Source organism: Pantherophis guttatus, chromosome 5 (assembly GCF_059756535.1).
Source record: "Pantherophis guttatus breed Tessera chromosome 5, ASM5975653v1, whole genome shotgun sequence".
Classification (NCBI taxonomy): Eukaryota; Metazoa; Chordata; class Lepidosauria; order Squamata; family Colubridae; genus Pantherophis; species Pantherophis guttatus.
The window spans coordinates 99,477,103-99,500,859 of NC_142067.1; the positions used below are offsets into that span (position 1 = coordinate 99,477,103).

The 23,757-nt window shown below is 39.0% G+C and overlaps 2 protein-coding genes across 10 annotated transcripts in view; one reads left to right on the top strand and one right to left on the bottom strand.

Annotated features, from left to right (window-relative positions):
* Positions 1-14,633, bottom strand: part of SEPTIN10 (septin 10) — a 41,176-nt gene extending 26,543 nt beyond the window's left edge. For 3 of the 9 annotated variants that reach the window (XM_087895388.1, XM_034419360.3, XM_087895386.1), the window contains exons 1-3: positions 14,340-14,582; positions 3,383-3,451; positions 308-419 (exon numbers count right to left, since the gene is read on the bottom strand). In XM_087895388.1, the coding sequence (XP_087751514.1) occupies positions 308-419; positions 3,383-3,451; positions 14,340-14,369 (211 nt within the window). In that variant the 5' untranslated portion in view covers positions 14,370-14,582. The other 6 variants (XM_087895391.1, XM_087895390.1, XM_087895387.1 and 3 more) reach the window with 3 other exon arrangements.
* Positions 14,634-15,017: 384 nt separating this feature from the next.
* SOWAHC (sosondowah ankyrin repeat domain family member C) lies at positions 15,018-19,888 on the top strand. Its single transcript, XM_034419329.3, has one exon. The coding sequence runs from the start codon at positions 15,018-15,020 to the stop codon at positions 16,731-16,733; it is 1,716 nt and encodes a 571-aa protein (XP_034275220.2). The 3' UTR covers positions 16,734-19,888.
* Positions 19,889-23,757: the final 3,869 nt, after the last annotated feature.

A 23,757-nucleotide genomic window follows, 5' to 3' on the forward strand; every position in this document is an offset into this window, starting at 1 on the left:
TACTATCAAAATAAACCAATGCGGAATTACTGCTAACCATAAAGAAGCACTAAGCTATCAATAGATTTTATAATGTTTGTGAAGCTTAAAGAGTGAAAACAGTTAAGGAATATAAAGTACTTAAGGAATTAAATATATTTATTTAAGCAAATTAAGGAATTTACTGTAAAAAGGTAAATAAACTTAGTTGACACCTTTGAACCAGTATCCGAGGTCAACATTAATATCTTTGTCATTTTCATTACTTCAGACTTTTCAACAAGACCAATTTAAATTAGTTTACACTTTTGAAAATTAAATTACTTACCAATACTTAGAATGTTGAAGCAAAATCCCTGATGGATAGATTTGTTAACCAATTGATCTGGTAAACTATCAAAACCAACATGGCCAGACAAGAATAAGGATCGACAATTTTGCTGAAGTGAAACAGTAAAAAATATTAGGGCATAAGATTGCAATGTAACATCTATGATACTAGTAAATTTTGACAAATCTAAACATGATATTTTACATATTAAAAGTTTTCACTAGGTGACATTTGGTTTAATTTTTTCAACCAAATAAAAATTACTGTGGGCAGTTAATCTGCAAACAGAATTTAAAAGCCTACATGACAGTTACTAATCTGTTGCACAACCACAAGTTATTCTTTCGTTATTACAATACCTCTAAGGTATTTACTAAAGAGTAATCATTTCTAGTTCTTGAATAAATATTAGTGCATACCAATAAGCTTAACACCAAAGAAAATGCATGTTTAGGTTCCTATCATTCTATTCCCTCCTTTTTGTATGTCATTTCTTCTCCTCAACCCTTTCATTAATGCCATCCTTTTTGCTTAAACCACTTCTTTTTATTAATCCCTTCAGAAGTTTTCTGCTTCTTTCTGTTTCCTATTCCTTCCTTCCAGTAATATTGTGCATCTTTTTTGGTGCTTCTATTACCAAATCACCTGGCCTTTCATTTGCAAAGCTTTAATTTGCTGCAGGGAACAGCAAATTAAAAAAAGAAATGCCCTTCCCCCCCCCCCCCCAAAAAAAAAAAATTGGGTTACCCTGCACGTATTCCCTATGGAATGCAGTACTGATTCTCTCCGGAAACTTAATATATGACAACATATGTACACATCTTTAAAATTCAACAAACATCTGGAAGAATAAACTGGCTTATTTTTTCCCCCACAACATAAGCACCACATTTATAGGCATCCATACAAACCTATGATGACGTCTAGCTATTAAATGTTTGTTTACAAGGGTCCCCAATATTGATTGACAACTAATCCTTCTGAGGTGGATAAAATGAGGACCCAGATTGTTGGGGGCAATATGCTGACTCTCTAAACTGCTTAGAGAGGGCTGTAAAGCACTGTAAAATGGTATATAAATCTAAGTACTATTGCTAATTCTGATTGTCACAGACCCGAGTTATTTAAAGTGTTCTGAAACTCTACAAAAGATTTTGGAGAAACAGAAGAGGCATAAAGTCTAGCACTACTTCAATTTGCCTTGAAACTGAGGATAAGCTGAAAAAAAGTCTCATTTTCTATTTCTTAGTCATGTGTATATACTGAGAATTTCAGAGAGAGCCAAGAACTCTTCTGCTGGACTTAGAAAAGACAAGAAGCCTTGTTTGTGAATACTGTTTGCAGCTTCTCTAACGTTTAGTTATAACAGAGTTATTGAGGCATTTCATTCCCTGGAGCAGGGGTCTCCAACCTTGGCAACTTTAAGACTTGTGGACTTCAACTCCTAGCTTTGCTGGCTGAGGAATTCTGGGAGTTGAAGTCCATAAGTCTTAAAGTTGCCAAGGTTGGAGACTCCTGCCCTGGAGAATCTATAGATATAGACACCTTTAGGGACTTCTTATGTTTTCTTTCCCATGATCAGCACTGTTGAGTTCTTAGTTTTGAGACATTTTTATTTATTCATACAACTTTTATGTTGCTCCCGTTCTGGAGACGCTGAGCAGCTTGCAATATTAATGTCATAAGAAGATACCCTTGACAGCTTAAATCCAAATTCCAAAATATACTCTTGAATAGGTTTCTGGTCATTCCTTAGCATAGCCAAAGCTACTCAATAACATCACAATTATTATGATATTTATTTTGATCTTTAATATTTAAAATAATGAGATATCTTTATTAAGCCACCCATACCAATGTTTCCTTACATAATAAATCCAAGGTATGTATATCCCTTGAGAACAGGTTTATTTTTTCTGCAACTGTGTATCTTCAAGTGGTAAACAGTCCATTCCTACATATAGATACTGCACCTGTGCAAAAGCCTTATTGGGAATATTCCACAACTGAGGAAATTTGGAGCAAGAACTCCATCTTACCGTGGATGCCTAAAATAATGCTCCCTCTTTTTCTTGCATTCTAAAGGACTGACAGTCACTATTAATAGGATACTTAGTAAAGAAAGCACATGAAAGGGGAAAGAGAATGGGGCTATGTGAATGTACATATGAGTGTTCTAGGAATCCTAGTTACAAGTAAGCTTCCTACTCTTTGTGGAGGTTTCATTGCAACTCACTACAGGTTAAGTAGCAAGCTTACTTTAGGGCAGCAGACAAATGCCCAAGTAAGAGAGAACTGATGACAGCAGTGCTCTCCCAAAGGAAGCATATTTCTAGACCCAAACGTCTATAAATAATGCCATGCAAGTATATGTCAGCCACATCAGAGTACAACATAACCTTGCACACTTTGAAAAGTGCAGTCCTATGAAACACAGTCATAGAAATTGGAACTGCTCTGGTTAAATGGCTTTAAACAGCGCTTGGCAGCAAGAGATTTATCAACTGATATCCTCTCCGAATAGCCACTACTCCCACTTAGAGAAATGTCTTTTTTGGAGCCAGAATAAGCAAGTAATTGTCCAAAGAATGCAAAGAATGCTCTGATAATGTAGATGGTGTGGGGGAGGAACTTATATAATGCTATGATAAATTTGCAGTCATTTTAGATGCCCTGGGACAGAATGGGACTGGACGGGAAGGGACGGGATGGGACGGGACGGGACGGGACGGGAAGGGAAGGGAAGGGAAGGGAAGGGAAGGGAAGGGAAGGGAAGGGAAGGGAAGGGATTCTAGTCCTGTCTTAGCCTTGAAAGCCAGCTGAGTGTCCTTGGGCCAGTCACTCTCTTTCAGCCCACCCCATCCCACAAGATCATCATTGTAGGAAAAATAGGAGGAAGATGTGTTGGATATTTTCTCCACCTTGAGTTATTTGTAAAAATAATAAAGGTGAGATACAGATAAATGGAATGGAACAGAACGGAACGGAACGGAACGGAACGGAACGGAACGGAACGGAACAGAACAGAACAGAACAGAACAGAACAGAACAGAACAGAACAGAATAACTCACTTTTCCTGCATCATGATTATCTGCTGGTGAAGTAAAGGGTCCTCTCATTCCAATATCAGGTTGATAGTACTGAAACAGTCAATAAAATAATTTTGTGACAGTCAAATTAAAGAAATTTGAAAGAAAAATAATTCTGGTCATAATGGGAAAGCTATACAGAATAAGGGAGATGGGGAAAACCATTACATAAAAAATGAGGACTGAAATATTCCTTAAGTCTTGGGAACTAAGTCAGTATTTGGAAAATAGATAGGCAAGCTCCTCCATGATACACAGGAATATGAGAGGGAGGAGAGATCAACACAATCAGAGTTGCTCAAGATACTGTTATTATAGCCAATCTTAATAAGGTTTAGTTCTAATCATTTCAGTAATTAGTTGGCTTCTTAATCTGGCCAACATCAAAGGGCTGATATAAATACATTTAAAGGGGTTAACTTTTTGGTTAATTACAAGTATTTCAATTAAATACACTGATTAATTAAGCAGCATTGTAGAAAACATTATATGGAGCCGCAGTGCCCAGTGGTTAGAATGCAGTACTGCAGGCTAACTCACTACTCACTCCAGGAGTTAGATCCTGACCAGCTCAAGGTTGATTCAGCCTTCCATCCTTCCGAGGTTGGTAAAATGAGGACCCAGATTGTTGGGGACAATATGCTGACATTGTAAGCAGCTCAGACAGTGCTGTAAAGCACTATAGAGTGGTATTTAAGTTTAAGTGCTATTGCTATTGCTATAGGGCAACTCAGCCTGCAAGCAGACATTTCCCTGCCACTTAAATAGATCTTACCTATTGCTTATCTAATTATAAGAAAATAAATAAAATTGCACTTAAAGGACCAGCCTCCAGTGTCTCTTTCCATGAATGCATCTGAGACTACCTAGTCACTGTTATTAAATAAAACTGGTAAATGGCTATAGTTCAGCAACATATTTGGGAAAAAAAGCAAACGTAGGCTGAACTGGAAATAATATTTTAGGAAACAACCTCATCGGTATGTGATTTGTGAATAGTCATGTCCCTCAGAGTAATGGTTTTTGAAACTACCTCCAACATATCCTTAAAATTTCAGTGTTCCTACCAATCTTCCTGTTCAAGATTATATACACTTCCATAAAAACAACAACAGTAAAAAAAAAAAACCTTCCTTATATCAACTTCCCTGGGAATAAACAAACTTGCTTCATTTCTGGATAGACATTCTAAGATTGCTCCACAATCCTTTCTGAAACGATATTCAGCATGAAGACGAGTTCATTTATTGTTCTACAGAAATATACTACAGCGTAAGTTTCTTCTATGTAGTGCCAGCATTTGACTTTGATTAGCTTTACATTTCTAATACCCTAATCCTATGTTTCAATAGTTGCAACATAAATTACTTATATATTTTATGATGTGATAACATATCAAAATAATTAATGCCACTGACATTATCTTAAAAGGCAAAGACCAAGATTTAAGCAGAGGCGACTGGAATTTTATGAATTCACCTTAAGACTCGGCTAATTTAGTGATGTAGGTTCCATTACTTAAATCTGTCACTACACAATCAAGAACAAGAGGAAAAACTGTTTGCACATTACACAACATATGTACCAAAAGAAAAAGAAGAAACAGGTCCTGAACAGTTATAAAAGTGGAGACTTGAGACCTATTGCTAAAATAATAACTCCTTGCAGCTCTAGCCAGCGTGTTCTAAAGCAAAAAATCCCACCAGTGATAATTCAACAATGGGAAAAATCATTGGTTATCCACTCCTATCCTTGATCACAATAGATGATTTCCCCCACTTTGAAGTTCCTCTGTTAGAAGCTTTCCTCTGGCAATAGGCAGTGTCAAAGTCAAACAGAGATGGCACACTCTTTCTCTTCCTCTACAAGTCTGAAACTGATTGCTGAGATGGGTTCTTTCAAATTCTATTTAAACCTACTAGTTGCATTTTCCTGCCTAAGGTTAGCAATAAGACTGGGATCTGCCTTATTCTTGATCAGAAAGATTATGAATCTAAACAAATCATTAAATGTTATTCTGTATGTGTAGCCATCAAGAAAAAACAGTCACAACCACTGCAGTAGGAACCTCGTGATTTCATAACATAATGTTAATACCTAAATACTCGGTATTAATATTCTAGGTATTAAGACAATGGATTTCAGATGACAGCTCATTACGGTTTTTCCATTGTGTGACAAATCCAGAGAACTCAGATCAATTTTAAAAACTGCCTATTTGATACAATGATACAATAAGGATTTTGCCAATCTGGAAATAATTTATTTTGATTATTGTTTTATTTGCCTTACTGGGGTTTATTGTCCTGTAATCAGCTTTATCTGCATTTTATAAGGTTAATCTTTTCTATTTTTCTATTTTCTATAGAATTTGTAAGATTTTTATAGCCACAAGAGGGAGCTCTGACATAAAGAAAGTCTACTCTAAATTTTAACCATTGTAATAAAACTTAAGACATTCAGAGTGCAGAATACGCTTGGACTTTTAGTATACAAATTAATACAAGTAATACAAATTGTAATAATACAAATTTAATATTTTTAATATATAATATTAATGTTAAAATATTAATACAAATAATATAAATTAATACAAGTAAGTTGAGTACCCCTCAACTTACGACAATTGAGTTCAAAATGTCCATTGCTAAGTGAGGCAGTTAAGTGAGTTGCGCCTCATTTTATGAACTTTTTGCCATGGTTGTTAAAGGAATCACTGCAGTTGTTAAGTGAATGATGTGGTGATTGAACAAATTTTGCCTCCAGTGCAGATCAACAAAAGATGATTCTTAATAAACCCATTACAAATGATGAAACAAAAGAATTAATTTTTTAAAAACTGAAACTAAGAATTTAGGACTTGATACTTAGAGCAGTGATGGCAAACCTTTTCGGCACCAAGTGCCCAAGCCGGAATGTGTGTGCGTGTGCATGCGCCGGAGCGCTAGACACCCAAAGACCAGCTGGCCAGCGTGGACATGTCTGTTTTTTGGCTGTTTTCAGGCTGTTTTTCAGGTCATTTTGGGGGCCGTTTTTAGGCCATTTTCCGGTGCTCCGGTGCCTGCAAAGACCAGCTGGACGGAAACCAAAAGAGCAGCTGGCGATGGCGCTCATGTCCATATAGAGGGCTCTATGGCCACCTCTGGCACATGTGCCATAGGTTTGCCATCACGGACGTAGAGCCTATAACTGTCTCCAAATTTCGGAGAGTACTAACTCTAGGAAATTGTAATGCCCTTTCCACAGCAGTTCTGGAGGGGCAATACAAAAAAGTCCCATAATAGTCGAGATTGTGCCCCTGTGGACCACAGTCCTGTTATATTGCACTCTCTATAAGGACTCATTTTATAACTCTTTATCTGAAAAAATATCTGGAAACTTTGGATCTGTTTTATGGACAGCTGTTACTATCAAATCAGTAAACAGCTAAATTCTGCTATATTACCTGTAAAAATGACTTTGGCTACCTACTGATGATCTCACCATTATTTGTAGTACTTTATTATGTCTTGTCCTGTTTTGTTTTATTTTTATTCTGTTTTCTTTGCCTGTGACCATAATAAAAGATTGATTCTGATCACATATCTATAATATACTATAAAACTTTTCAAGAAATTTTAGTCAAACCACTACTTAATTGATGGGACAACACAAAGAACTCTTCCATCATGGAAAGAAGCTTCATCTCTTTGATCTGCAAGAAAAGAAATCACCCAGCCTATTTCTGTATTGAATGTAGACTGCAAAGGTTTTACTGAAATACTAAAAAAGAGAATGAATGGGTTTTTTAATTGAATCAACACACCTTGATCAGTTTAATTTCTTCAAATAAACATTTGCTAGGCCTAATTTACTAATAAATCATGAGCTATAGCTCAGAATCTCTACAAGTAAATAGATGGGAGACAAGATTTAGATACAATCATTGATACACAAAAAGAAATGCACAGAATGTTGTATTTAAAGAAAATTGGTATATAAGATGCTTTACTGCTAGAATATTACCGCAGTTTGCAGGTCAGTTCATTGTCTAAAAATTGTTCAAATATAACCAGTTTAGAAAATTTTTCTGTATTTTGTAGAAATGTTGTATATCTCAATTGTTATGGAAAGTGATTTAAATAGTTTGAAGCCCATTATAAAAGCTGAATTTCCTTCCAACCCTTTTCTAAAAATGTTAACAGATCTTACATTGCCACCAAGTATATAGGTAGTCTTCAACTTACAACAGTTCATTTAGTGACACGCAACTATTTTTCACACTTACCACCAGGAGTGAAATGTAAAATTTGTTACTACCGGTTCTGTGGGCATGGCTTGGGGGGGTAATGTGACTGGGTGGGCGTGGCCAACTTTTTTTTTTTTTTAACTTTTCAAAGCATTTTTTCTAATGCTTTGAAAAGCCCCTGCCGATCAGGCAACTCAACTGGGATCATCAGAGAGGTTTTTTTAAAAATGCTTTGAAAAGCCTCTCTGACGATTAGGCAACTCAGCTGGGATCATCAGAGACTTTTCAAAGCATTCTTTTTACCACCTCTTCAGCCAAGAGGTTGCAAAAAAAAATGCTTTGAAAACCCTCTGATGATCCCAGCTGAGCCGTGCGATCATCAGAGGCTTTTTTTTTACTTTTAAAAGCATTTTTTTCATCGGAAGAGGTTGTAGAAAAAATGCTTTTAAAAATTAAAAAAAAAGCCTCTGATGATCATGCGGCTCAGCTGGGCATGGGGGGGGTGGTGGCAGGGATGTTTGCTACCGGTTCTCCGAACCACCCGCCATCGCTACTGGATCGGGCGATCCGGTCCGAACCGGGAGCATTTCACCCCTGCTTACTACCCACCATTGCAGCATCCCCATGTCAGGTGATCAAAATTCAGATGCTTGACAACTGAATCATATTTATGATGGTTGCAGTGTGATCACCTTTTATCACCTTCTGAGAAGTAAAGTCAACGGGGAAGGCAGATTCACTTTAACAACTGTGTCACTAACTTAATAACCACAGCGATGCCTTAACAACTTGGGCAACAAAAAGGTTGTTAAACGGGACAAAATTCACTTAAAAACTATCTCAATTAACAAAATAAATTTTTGGTTCAATTATATTCGTAGGTTGAGGACTATTGTGGTCCGCCAGCAGCCTGTGGAGCTGGCAGTGGACTCAGACAATGAGGAGTCTGGGAAGGAACATGGGCCAGTCCTGGAGTCTGGGGATGAGGGCTCTGTGTCGTAGGCAGAGATGGGGCCAGGGCCATCTGGGAGTGATGCACAGACTCCGGAGCCTCCAGAGTCGGACAGCAGAGAGGCAGAGGAACAGGAGGAGCCTGTTCCTAGTGTGTGCATGCGCAGAGCTGCCAGAAGGCACGAACAGTTAAAACAAAAGGGACGACTCAGGAGTAAGGCCTGGAGATGATTGGCCCCTCCATAAGGCTTAAAAGAGGAGCAAAGGCACGTGGGCACTTTGCAGGAAAGCAACGTTGTTAATTCTGTTCCCAGTCGGCATCTCTGTTTGATTCTGGAATCCGTGTGGCTTTGCCAAGTAGGCCTTTGGCAGAGTTTTCAAGGGAGATAAAGGTTGGTGATTATTCCGAAGGAGTTTTTGCAACTAACTGGGACTCAGCTGTGAATGAATGTAATTCACAGCTGTTGCAATAAAAGAGGTTTTTGGGACTACTCGTGTGTTTTGTTTTGTTTTTTTGCTTTAATTTATATGCCGCCCTTCTCCGGAGACTCAGGGCGGCTTACAATGCGTTAAGCAATAGCCTTCATACTTTTGTATATTTATAAAAAGTCAGCTTATTGCCCCCACAATCTGGGTCCTCATTTTACCTACCTTTGAAAGGATGGAAGGCTGAGTCAACCTTGAGCCTGGTGAGATTTGAACTTGCAGTAATTGCAAGCAGCAGATGTTAATAACAGTGCTTTAGTCCACTGTACTATCAGGCTCAGGAAGCCTAGGTCACAATAAGGACTACCTGTACAGGTAGAAGATAAAGATAGCAATCACTTCAGTACTCCATTATCCTACAAATAATGGGGGAAACTAGTAGCAGACTCTTTCTATCAAGTATTCAATCACTTCTTCACTTTCACGGTCCATTGTATTCTGATCTGTAACTCACCCTTCACCATTACTGATCATCCATTTTAGCTACTGTACTAGATTAACTTTGTACATGGTATCTGCTGCCAGGATACTCTACACCAGGGAACTAGTGTTTGGAACCAGTCCACGGAAGTGATGGGTGAGTGTGAGTGTGCGTGTACACCCATGTGAAACTATGAAAGCCAGGCGTACATACACTCAAAACCATCCCCTATCCCCATGCCCACTGCCACCTCCGCAGGTCAACTGATCAAGGTCAAAATTGGGGGCCGCTGCTCTACGTTTCCTATTGAAAAGTAGGGACAGTTCTCTTTGCTGAAGAATAGCTTATTAAACTCTGGAAATATGATCAATGTCAAAAGCAGCTTATATTTCAAAAGAATTGAAAGAAATCAATCCAGTTGGAAAACCATTTTTATATTATACCTCTGTTTAGGGGCTGGAACCACACCTGAAATTTGGGGTTTTCTTAACAGAAATTACTTAGGTGGAAGTTGCAATTCTTAATATCAGTGCTTATATTAATTTGCACTGGGAAGGTCATTGTTGTTGATATTCATATATTACTTGGATCTTAACAGTGATTTGTAGTTTTAAAATTATATACCCTGTTTTCAGGGGTGAAATCCAGCAATTTCTGGAAACTGGTAGCAGAAATTTTGAGCAATTTGGAGAACCAGCAAATACCATCTCTGGCTGGCCCCAGAGTGGGGTGGGAATGGAGATTTTGCAATATCTTTTCTCCAGGAGTGGGGAGGGAATGGGGATTTTGCAGTATCCTCTCCCTGTCACGTCCACCAAGCCACACCCACCAAGCCACACCATGCCCAAGCCACCATGCCCAAGCCAGAACCGGTAGTAAAAAAAATTGGATTTCACCATTGCCTGTTTTCCCCAAAATAAGACATCCCCTGATAATAAGACCAATCGGGCTTTTGAGTACATAGCAATAAGGCCAAGCGCTTATTTCAGGGTTAAAAAAAATATAAGACAGGGTCTTATTTTTGGGGAAACACGGTAGTATATAGTATGGAATATTGCATTTTTAACTTAATTCATGATGCTTGAAAATTCCCTGTTTACTTTTTTTTATTAAAATGATTGATAAAAGCAAAAGTTAAATAATAAAAACTTAGTGGAAGCAGCAATTTTGTTTTACCTCTTGTAGAATAATGCAATTGGCCATTTGGCAAATTTTTTGCCAAATGGCATCTTTTTTTAAAAAAGAAAGCAAAATCTTAGCTTCAAAAAAGTACATTTAACAAGAGTAAATCTCTAGAATGAAAATATAATTGAATCTGCATTTTTAAACAGGATGTAAAGTCTCTCCTACACTGCTGCAAACAGCGTATCAGAAATACCAAGCCAATTATTTCTCTGTGTCCCTGAACCTTTGCCAAAGAACATACTTGTAGATGCAAGTTTTAATCAGGAAGTTAAGTGACTCAAGTGTCTATGATACGGAAATCTTTTGAAGGGCTTGAACATTTAAATAACTTTGCTATAAATCATTTATATTGGTACTATGAATTTAAATAGTAGTCATCTTTTTAATTGCTTTTTTCTCTAGAATCTTCACAAATCCTTACCTGAAGAAGCCACTATCTTTACAGAATGCATTATTTATCTATCACATGCACTTCAAAAATTAGCCATACACTGTGGACAACAATAACCAAGGCTAATGCTTTATCATCTAGTGTGCTCTACAGTAGTCAAAATATACTCGTTTCTTATGCAACAAGTACACTCACAACTACTGTATATTGCCAAAGTACAGTTTGGAGTCAAACTTAGAAAAATAAAAGTCTATAGATCAGGGGTGTCAAACTCACGTCATCACGGAGGCGTCATGTGACATATCAGGACTTTTTTCCGTTTGCTAAACCGGGCGTTGCCAGTGCATGATGCATCCAGCCCGGGGCCAGGAGTTTGACAGCCCTGCTATAGATCATAGAAGGTATATCACTGACTATTGTTCTTTTCAATCTAATTATTTCATAGTAGAATGGGGATAGCAAATGAATCAGATATAAATCTATGGAAAGGAAATCAGTGTATAAATTTTAGAAAATCTCTTAACACTCCTCCAAACATAAACAACCTAAATTTTGATATAGTACTAATAATAGATTATATTGGGGGGGGGGGGTTTCCACAGTAAAAGATAGTAAAATATTACTTGTATATATTTCTAATATTTCCCTAGGAGGTATTAATGGTATTTGCTTATTGCATTCATATTGCAGTTTTAGGACTGCTCATAATTGGGGGGAAATTGCCACAGCTTTTAATATATTTTTAAACGTGCAAGCTACCTTACACTCCTCTTATAAATAGGGTAAGAAATGTGCATGTGTGTGTGTGTATATATATATATACACACACAAAGAAACACACACACACGCGCGACCTATCCAGACAACAGCTGAATATTACACTAAAATATGCAATTATTTAAAACACTGCTGCTTTTTCCCCTCATTATTCCATGATAGCAGCAGCCTATGGATACGTTTTTACCTCATTAGTATGCAATTCACTTTTCAACATCAGGAAAGTTTTTTAAATATTTAAAACATAATCTGAAGTTATTTTAAATAATTTATTTATATGGCCACCCATCTCAAATAAGTGATACTCTGGGTAGCAAACAATAATAAAATCAATTAAAATCAAATTACAAACACAATACAAAAAGTTAAATATAAACAACAGAGAAAATTTTAATCCCTAGATGTTAACATAACCAGGAATTCCAGCTTTTATGAGAAAAAAAAAGACTGGGCTAAGTAGATTCAAAAAGAGTAATGATGAAAATATGGGTGTTGCTTTAGTGTAAGGGTAGAATGCTGAGTTACCAGCATAAAGGATACTTGATTATAGAATAGTGCTGGGTGTGGAGGAAAATCTTGACATGATAAAAGCTTACAAAGGCACGGAAAATAATTCAAAGGCTATATTTAATGACAAGCAACCTGACAAATTAATACATTGTGAATGTAAACTGGTTTATGCTTCAGAAGTAATTAAGTTGTATATATGTATGTGTATATAAATATACATACACACACAAACAAACCCATACACCTATCTGAATTGCCTCTATAACATAAGTTTACATTCATATAGATACAAATAGCTGAATTACATTGGCAGCATAAAGCTACTGGCAATGCAATGCTGTTCAAATTGACTCAAAAATAAATTTTATTGCATTCAATGAAACTGTCTTCCAAGAATATTATCATTGGGAAGCAGCAACAATTTTGTTAGTGAATATGTCAATTTAATTTTAAATTAAATGTGAGTGTAAAAGTTGACCATTTGCACACTGAACTGAACTGCCAAGTAACTATTGAAAGAAGGACTCTTTTTATACTGTAGTTGTAATACTTTAGACTGAAGATATGCAAAAACATGACCTAATGCTGTTATACACAAAGAGGTAATTTTCCAACACTCAAAAGACTTAGATGTATACGTGTGTGAGGGAGACAACTTCTATACTTTTCTTTCCTAATTCCCAATTTCCTATATGTAGAGTCTGAATATAGAAATGTTCAAGTTGAAGTGATACAATTCAAAGAAGAGGCTCCAGAAAAAAAGCAAAAGGTTTATAGAAAAATTAAAAGATGAATATTCAGACAGTTTCTCAAGCAGAAAAGGAAAATAAGGAAAAATAAACAAGGTGAAGCATTAATAATAGATGGGGTGCCTAGGAATTTGTAGCAATGGAATACTGTGTGGAAATAATAAAAATATAGGAGAAACCTTTGAAGTATTTAACAGGGCCACAGGCCTTGTGAAGTACACCAGGTTTAATCCAATAAACTGGTATCACAATAAACCTGTTGGCAGCCTTTAATGTCTTACCTGAGTCATTTGAGAAATGCTGCAGCAATACTGACATTCATGTATATTCTTTAGAAAACAAGCAGTGATAGATAGATAGATAGATAGATAGATAGATAGATAGATAGATAGATAGATAGATAGATAGATAGATAGGCAGGCAGGCAGGCAGGCAGGCAGGCAGACAGACAGACAGACAGACAGACAGACAGACAGACAGATCCAAGTCCTAACCAACCCAAATCCTACTTAGTTTCTATCCTAGGCACAACTAGCCATATGCCACCACCAACTGAGAACTTTGTCTATATTTGAAATATTGACAATATGCCACCACCAACTGAGAACTTTGTCTATATTTCAGGAAATTTACTTTGAAAAGTAAATCTCCTGAAATATCCCAATCAGGGACCCTGGATTAGAATGAGGGGAAGTCAAGTTCAACTCCATAGTCAGACATGGGAAATCAGGGAAGTGACTCTGTGCCAGTCACTATTCCTCAGGTCAGCCTACTTTACAAGGTACAATACCTCAAATTCCCAGAGGAAAGAAGTATAACTCTAACTATGTCTAACTATGTCTATTTAAAAAATATATATCTAAGCAAGCACTCACTGATTTTGGGGCAGCAAACTTTCCTATTTTTGTTTGTCTGCAGTCATGACAAGGGGCTGGTGCTTTCGGATTTACACAAAGCTGTAAGTGATGGGGAAAGCGGGAAGCGTTTCTATGGGATGAATGAAAACAATCTGGGTTCCACAGAGCTGCCCTTTTTGGATAATTTAGGCCCGGGTCCCGTGCCCATCGAAATCAATGGTGCGAAACAGCTCCCGTGGATTGCAACTTCCCTTTTACCAAAAGTAAGCCCGCGAATCCAATGGGATTTTCCTACCCGCAAAGCAGGCATGTGGCCGCAGCCTGAGAGGGACCGTTGTCGCCCGTTCAAGGCCGGCTCTCCCTCTGCCCACACCCCGGACTTACCAGCTGCCGAGCCACATCGGAAGAAGCCATGACATGAGGGGAGGGGTCACCGCGCGCCAAAGACAATGGAGAGGGAGGGTGGGAGCCAGTGTCGAACTTCCAACTCCAATCCCAACAGCTGGAATGTAACTGGTGGTGATGAGAGGCCGCGCGGAAAGGAGGGCGGGACCAAGGCCCAGCCAATCCCGTCCCGACGGCTGAAGATGCTGCCCAAACCGCAAACGAACGTAGAGAGTGGGGGGGGGAGGAGAAGCGGCACTATCTCCTACGGGGGAGTAGGGAACCTAGTCTCTTAATATGGGAGGAGCTTCGCGAGGGCGTGGTTTCGGACGAGCGCCCCCACCTTTCCTTCTCAGCGGAGAGCTTCTTTAAGAGCCTCCCCAGCGCCGAGATTCATTAAAAGGGAGTTTGAAAACGGCAAATAGGCCGCCTCCCTGTTTCCCTCGCGGACGTCACGTGAGCAAGGAGGGGGACGCGCGCTTGGTGGGGTCCGGCAACCGAGGGAGGGCGGAGAGGGAGAAGCCGGACTCAGGCGATGCCGTCGGGCGTCTCGTGGCGGCGACGATGCCATGGCGGGCCAAGCGAAGCAGTCGGGAGGGGATCCCGCGCTGAAGGCTAGCGGTCGGAATCGACAAGAAGACGGGCGCCGCCTCCGCCGCCAACGGTCTGCGGGCGCCTATGGCTGCGCCGGGGGAGCTGGACCAGGACACGGTGCTCCGGTTCTTGGCAGAGCGCGGAGGCCGGGCTCGCAACGCCGACCTGTTGGACCATTTCCGTGGCTTCCTCGCCTCGCCGGACTCCGAGAGTCGCGCCCGGGCCCGCGAGCACTTTAAGGAGCTGGTCAACGGCGTGGCCACTGTGCGGCAGGAGCCCGGCTCCGGCACCAAGTATGTGCAGTTGCGCAAGAAATATCGCGGCACTGCAGGCGGTCGGAAATCCGAAGCGGCGGCGGCGGCGGCGGCCCCTCCAGCCGAGAGCGGCTCCGGAGCTGCCGGGCACCCCGAGGACACGCCGCCTCCCCCTGGCGCTCCTCGCGGCGAAGGGGACGGCGGGGACAGCCAGGATGGAGGAGCGGCCCGCGAAGAGGAAGCCGGCGCCGAACCGCTGAAGGGAGAGAAGGTGTCGAGAGGGGATCCCTCTGCCGCTTGTGGAGAGCTGCCCCCCGAGGAGAGCGACGCCGCAGCCTCGGAAGTGCCGCCGGAGGAGCTTTCACCCCGAATCCCCCAGGCACCTCTGGCCAGCCCAGAGAGCCCAGGAGAAGGAGGCGACGCCGCCAGTCGGGTGGAACAGCAGAGCAGCCCGCGGCGCCTGGAGGCGGTGCCGATGCCCTCGGGCGATGCCGAGCCTGAGGAGAAGCCCGGCCGGGAAGCCGTTGAGGCCCTGCTGGAAGAAGACTCGCCGCCCTCCACGAGCCCGGCTGTGGGCGCCCCGGCGGGCGGAGCCTCTACCGGCGCCAACACACCCAGGTGTGGGCACAAGATCTTCCGGGAGCGGATGGTGGGCAGTTCCCCTCAGCAGAAGCGCGGGGGGCTCCTGCACCGCGGCGGCAGCGGAGGGAGCCGCGGCGGGGATTCGGATAGCGGCTCCCTGGCGTCTTCGTCAGCCGAGGACGAGAGTGGCAACGGCGGGGGCTCGGTGGCCTTGGATCCGCTGGAGCACGAGTGGATGCTGTGCGCTTCGGACGGCCGCTGGGAAAGCCTGGAGAGTTTGCTGAGCTGCGAGCCGGCGCTGTTGCCCAAGCGCGATTTCATCACGGGCTTCACGTGCCTGCACTGGGCGGCCAAGCTGGGCCATCCCGAACTGCTGGCCAGGCTGGTCAACTTCGCCCACCGGCAGTGCCTGCCCATCAACATTAACGCGCGCACCAGCGGCGGCTACACCGCGCTGCACCTGGCCGCCATGCACGGCCACTTGGAAGTGGTGAAGCTGCTGGTGGGCGCCTACGACGCCGATGTTGACATTCGGGATTACAGCGGCCGCAAGGCCTCGCACTACCTGAGCCGGGGCACCGCCGAAGAGGTACGCAGCCTGGTCGGGGCTCTGCAGGATGAGGTCGACGGCGGGGCATCGAATGGCAGCAGCCGCTGGAGACTCTCCAGGGTGCTCCCCTCTAACCTCATTACTTACAAGCTTTCCCACCACCACCACCACCATCATCATGGGGATGAAAGGGAATCGGGAGACGGGTCTGTGGCACCCAACAAGAGCAAAGAGCTCAGTAGGAAAACCTCCGGCAGTGGTAGGATAAAACCCCGACTCAACAAAATCCGGTTCCATACTCAAATCATCCATACTACCCCTTCTTTCAGGGGGGATGCAGAAGAGGAGGAGGAGGAAGGAAAGTCCTTGAAAGCCTCCTTCAAGCTCAGACCTAAATCCAACATTTTTGGTTAAAAGGACAAATGTGTCCTTTGTTATGATGGTTTTAAAATCAACCCTAAAGGTAAATACTTTTAGTTTCCAAGCAGGATTAAACAGAATTAAGTATTTTGGCTTGGAAGTTTTTAGGTTAGATATATTTTAGAGCTTCATAATTCAGTGATTAATGGAACCAAAACTTTTTTAAAAAAAAATAAACTTGGCTTTTTTTGAAAGCAATGATCAAGTTTTATATTGGCTACATAGTAAGATCTGTTTCTCCAGTGTAGACAATATCTATTGAAACATTATATGTGTGGGTTCCATCAAATTAAACTCTCATATGATAGAGGTTTGCAAGGTAGAAAACCAGTCCATTTACTTATTAAAATTCATCACACATAGAAATCTATGTTGGGGAGAAGATAACACTTTAACATTTCTTCATGATTTTTTACTTTTGTCAAAGTATTCAACATACTTATTTTTTAAAAAGCCAAATGAAATATTGTCTACACATTTGCAGAGAAGGAATTTAGGATTTGCAATTGATGATCAGGCAAGTGTGATTGTCTTGCCGATTGCCAATTACCCTAGTCAGATGAACCAGGTGATTAAAACTGCTTAGGGAGTATATGTGCAGGAAGAAATGGCACTTGGGGACAGTTAACCATACTTACTGTCCTTTCCAAGTGTTCTCGTCACCTCTCATGCACATTAGCATGGCAAGGCAATGTGCTGCCATGCCTTTTTTGCCAGGATAGACATGAATTAAGACGCATATATCGGGAAATTCATATAAAATGTTATGTGACAACTGTGGTATAGGCTGTATTAGCTATCCAGAATCTGTAAACTTGACAGGAATTGTGCCATTGACTTACAGAATACCCATTGCGCCTAATTTGTAAAGTTTTCTAATGGTACTTTTGAGCTCTGACCTTTGACTATGATTTATTTACTGAGTGCAATGCCTTTGGGAATGTGGTACTAACAGATAAAATTAACTTGGTTTTGTTGTGAGACAAGACATTGATCAACTTTTGTCCTACACCTAAAAACTATTTAATTTGAAAAATAATTTAAACATTCCACTTGAATGGTTGCAGTAGAGCAATGGTAATGAGCATGTAGCACAACTTTCTTTTTGTGTGGCCATTTCTGTAAACAATATAGTCATTTGGATAAGCTGTCTTGAATATTAGTTCTAGTGTTTAGCCATTAATTTGTTCAATATGAAATAGGAATTTAGAATTTAAGAAAAATCTTAAAACCTTAAGTAGATCTCTTAGCATTCTGGAACATTGCTGATTCAGAGATAGGGAGACAGTGGAAGACTGTCTAGTGTAGTGAAATAAGCACTAATATAGTGCTTAGCTTATAAATATGTACATAAATATTTCTACAGATAAAATCAAACAGTTCCACAAGAATCCATATTTATATACTGGAAGTGAAATGTAAATTATGTGGGAACGCTTATCCAATCTGATATATAAGATACAGAAATCAAAAAGCACATGATTATTTGATGATGCATGTTACAGAATGTTAGAGAATCTTTCATTACTTACATTTTGCTTTACAATTCTTTTTTTTAAAAAGTGAACAAACCTGTGATTTTTAAAAAGCACAGAATTCTTTATAGTGTGAAAATTAAACACTTTTTTTACTTTAATCGTAATAGTGTCTGGGAAGTTAGTAATATTTTTAAAAATATTTGTTCCAAATGTAGTGATTTTTATTAAATGTATACTAGCACTTTTTCTTCAAAGAATATCTGGGCTGGTCCTCAGATGCTGCTTATATAACTATTAACAATTCAACGCTGCCAAATAAACACAGAACTAGCTAAAAAGAATGTTTCCAAATTAGTTTTCTAAATTTTGGAAATGATAGTTTTATACTGATTTAAAGGCAGATTGCAATTCTAAAACAATAGTTATACTACTGTTTTTTAAAGATATTACAATAATATCACAATTACCATAAATTGAAAAATGGTATTAAAAATAAAAGTATATAGCTGTCCCTTCTGTCATTACAACTATCTTTATGAATGTTAATCGTCATCTAATAATCATGTATTGGTAATTCAACTTTAATTGTTTTTATTTTTTTCAGCATTGTAGGCAGCTAATTATACCCAACTAATGTCTAAAGTATAATTTCTATTTGGAAAATGGAAACATTTGTAGTGTTAATGTTTTTTTATTCTTTTTGTCAGAAACATGAGGAGTTTGACAAAAGTTGTAACAATATCCTTATTGAGATATATAACAGGGTCTAAAAACTTTGCTGAAAAAAAACTTAAATTGCAAGGAACTGGTTACTATACAACTGTTCTACTACTTTGGTACTTTTTATGCACACAAGAAAAACATGCAAATGTGTTTTCAATTTTAGTTTATAAGCTATAATTACAGGTGCCTTTGTTAACCATTGCAAACTACAAAGAAAAGAGTTTATTTGAGGATTTCTCTTATTTCAGTAGGTTGAAGGCCACTGGTGTCTTACCAACATACTACTTGTAGCAAAATAAATATTCCAAAGTGACATTCTGCATTCTAGAACTAAAGGTTTTATAATTTTAGCAAAGATTATGTAAAGGTTCAAAATTTTGTGGTGCAGAATAGTGTCTGAAGTCCAGTATTATTACCAATCTTACTAAAAGAATATGAAATAATTTCAACTTTATTGTATGATATCTCAAAGACCATGATACTCTACCCCCTTCATCTTTTCTAAAGTGTTTGCCCTGTAACATATTTAAATTGTTCTCTGTCATATTTATAGCTGAGGTTGTATTTTTGTAGATGTGTATTTAAATGTTCATCTGAAACTTAGGCCTACACAATTCATCTGAGAATCACAGAAAATATTTTGAATGTAGTCCTCAAACTTCTTATCACTGCAGCAATTTCAGAAATTTTAGGCACTATTTTCTGTGTCACAAACTAGTAATAGAAATACAAGAATTTGTAAATATTATTTGACATTGGAGCACAATGTAAAATTTTGAAAACTTACAGGAGGTGTAATTACAGGAGGTGTAATTCTTTGATTCTAAATATTAAAAACCAGTGTCTTGTGTATAGGTTGCATTTTCACAACTACAGGTAGATGTACATGAGAAATTAAGGTCTGCAAATTGTAGAAATATATGAAGAATAAATTTTGATAATACAAAATTCAGTTTGATTTAATATGTACATTGCATAACATGGAGAACACTAGCAGTTTTTTGTTCAAACCACAGTTCATATTTCCCAAGCACAAACGGGTAAGTCTACTTCCCACTAATAGAAATGTTTTGTTTTAATCTTTGTGACATACCAACTGAAGTTGCATTAACATACTTTATTGTGGAGGCTGCCTGGATCTTGATGGATAGCATTGGGTCTAGAAATATTTCCTATCTTTGGATACGGAACATATCCATCCAGAACATGTATACTTTTAATACTCTAAAACCAAAAGGGATTGTTATTGCACTATGTTGGAAGATTTGATTTGAAATTCTTCAAGTGCAAAACTTTGCACATTATTTGCTTATCATCATTACATTATTGTATTGAATATCTAGGAATAATGTTTGGTTTTTTTTACAACCCTGTAATCCCTTAATTCAGGGTAGAGTCAGGGTGACTGGAACTGAGTGTTTACTGGTCAGATGCCCTTCCTGATGCCTATTTGGAGTTTGCAGCAGATATTTTCTCTGTGCCTTGAGAGAAATTCAATCCTAGTCACTGTTCAAGATTGAACTCTTAACCTTCTGAATGGGAGGTGAGCATTTTCACCACTAGGCCACCACAATGCCTGACATTTTATCAGTCTTATGAGAAGTTTGCACTAAACCAAAAATGAAAGTTCCAAAAGTGCTTAGAAATTTAAGAAATATTTCTTAAATCTACATTTACTGATTGGTTGCCAGTTCTTTAAAAAAATATTTCAGACAAAATTAAATTCTTCCTTCATAAAGAGCTGGTGCATATCAACCAGCAAAGAATGAGTCAGAGCATGGGTTTATACATAACAGTGAACCCAAACACTGTGATTCAATTTTGAGGCTAACGCGTGAATGGAGTCAATTGTTTTTATGCAGTAAGTCTTGATTAAACCAATGTGACATATAAGAAAATCATTAGTTCATTGTGACCTTTTTCCTTAATGAGGTGACCTTACACAAGCTTTTCTTTCTTAACATTTGCTATTTTATCTACAGTATCAAAATACTGAGAAATTTTACAGGATTGTTTCAAAACAAACCATATGGAGCACTTTGAAACTTAAAATACATTACTTTCAAGACTCAAATCAGTTTTGTTTTAACAGTAATTGAGCTGCAGTTTTTACTTGTTAAGAATAATACTACAGACTTATTGATCTAAATTGAAACATTTAAATTGAGTTACTTTACAGAACTATTATTTCATCGAAATATACCCAGAGTAACACACAACTCACTATCCCATGTACAAATTGGTCCATTTAATTCTGAAGTGTTCCCCCTCCCCATAAACCAGAGCAGAATGGTAACAGGAAATCAATCACAAAAGTTGTTGCCTGTTAGAACTGCTCATTTCTTGCAGCATGTCTTTTATATTATACATCAGTTTTGTTCATGCATTTTTCATCAACGTCTCCTACATCCAGTTTCCAAGCTCTTATTATCAGAGTTAGAAAAACTTTGGAATGCAGACCCAATTATCCTCTTTTTCTGCCAGGGCGTCCAGAATTGTTTTAACTACTCCAAAACAGACTCGAGGTTAATTCAGTCTCTGCAAAATTGCCTCTCATTATCCTATCCTGTAACACTAGTTTTACTTCAATCAAACCTGTTTTTAAAAATAAACTGATGGAATCACCAACTGTCCCCTTCTGGTCCAAGTGATGAGTTGATGTTTTCTTATCGGTTTAGGAGAAACAAAGAAGAAGGGGAATTCCAGTCAGGAGGGGGGAGAGGGTTAAATGTGGTCTGGAAAAAATATCAGGTCATCACTGTAAACCTATAAATTACTTGTTGGAGGCATGTTTGAATATAATCTGTTTCTGGAAATATTAAAACTCGAACCCAAGTGGGTCAAAATTATTTTGAATTTATCGTAAGCATGGGCAGTTTTTCTCTCTAATCTGACAATTTTCTCCAATGCTTCAATCCCTGAGCTTTCTGAATGCACATCTCATTTTGTTATTTCTTTTTTGTACTCCTTATTTCTCAAACCCTATTCTCCAAAACCTATTTGTATTCCGTTATGATTACTAAGCTAATCAAGGTCTTATCTGCAGATACTGAATAATTTTTGTCCAGTTTTCAACCAACTTTTTTTAGGAAATGTCAAAAGGTAGAAGGTAGTCAGGCTACAACTTCAATAGGGCCCTGGATGAAATTACCTGGAACCACTTCAGTCAAGATTCAGGATATACTTGAGTACAGTACCAAAACTGCATTGATCACACTTTCAGTTAACCTCTGAAGGGGTACCATCAATCAAACATAATTGATATGTGAAATATTCATATGTACAACTACAGACGTAATGCTGATATCAAGTGTTATCCAATATAGCACTTCAAGCATCTAATGAAATTAATCATTAAAAAATTGCAAATTTAATAGCTGAGTTCACAGATGGCCAGAATATGGCACATTCTTTCATCTACAGTGGATATAAAAAGTCTAGACATCAATTTTCAGTTGAGAAACAAATCTTTTAGTGAGGAAAATAATAAAAAATATACAAAGACTTGGTTGCATAAGAATACACACCCTCTTGTAAACAGGGATGTATCTGTGTTCAGAATTAACCAATCACATTCAAACTGATGGCAAATGGTCAGTACATACAGTATGTCTAACTGATGTTCTTTCAATTAAAGTGACTGATCAAGTCCATATAAAGTTTAGCTGTTCTAGTAGATTTTCCTGACATTTATTCAGTTGCCTCTTAAAGCAAAAGGCCTGGTCTGCAAAGAGTTTATAATGCATCATAGCAGGGGTGAAATGCTCCTGGTTCAGGCCGGCTCAGGCGAGTAGATAGCGATGGCGGGCAGTTCGGAGAACCGGTAGCAAAAATCCCTGCCCCCGCTCCCCATGTCCAGCTGAGCCGCGCGATCATCAGAGGCTTTTTTTCTTTTAAATGCCTCTGACGATCCAAGCTCTGACGATCCCAGCTGAGTTGCCTGATCAGCAGAGGGTTTTTTAAAAATCCTCTGACCATCAGGCAACTCAGCTGGGATCATCAGAGCCTTTTGAAAGCATTTTTTTACATGGTTATACATGTAAAAAATGGTTTTAAAAGTAAAAAAAAAAATTGGCCATGCCCACCCAGTCACATTACCCCCCCCCACCAAGCCACGCCCACAAAACCGGTAGTAACAAATTTTAGATTTCACCACTGCATCATAGGGATCTCATTGTTGGAAGATATCAATCAGGAGAAGAGTACAAAATGGGACCAAAAGAATTCCAAGGCATTGGTTATATCATGGAGCACAGTGAAGGCAGTCACCAAAAGTGGAGAAAATACCAGGTAGTTCTCAACTTACAACAGTTCATTTAGTGACCATTCAAAGTTACAATGGCACTGAAAAAAGTGATTTATGACCATTTTTCACACTTATGACCTTTCTAGCACCCCCATGAGCATGTGATCCAAATTCAGGTGCTTGGCAACTGATTATTATAATACATCTGACTTGCTGTGTCCCAAGGTCATGTGATCACCTTTTGAAACCTAACAATGTCAAGGGGAAAGCCACATTCACTTAACAACTGTGTTACTAACTTAACAACCACAGTGATTCACTTGAGGACCCGGTTTGTGGGGGCAATAAGCTGACTTTGTATAAAATATACAAAAGTATGAAGGCTATTGCTTAAAGCATTGTAAGCCGCCCTGAGTCTCCGGAGAAGGGCGGCATATAAAAATAAATAAAAATTAAAAAAATTAAAAAAAATTAACAATGTGGTAAGAAAGGTCATAAAATGGGACAAATTTCATTTAAATGTTTCAACCCCAGAAATTTTGGGTTCAATTGTGGTCATAAATTGAGGAAT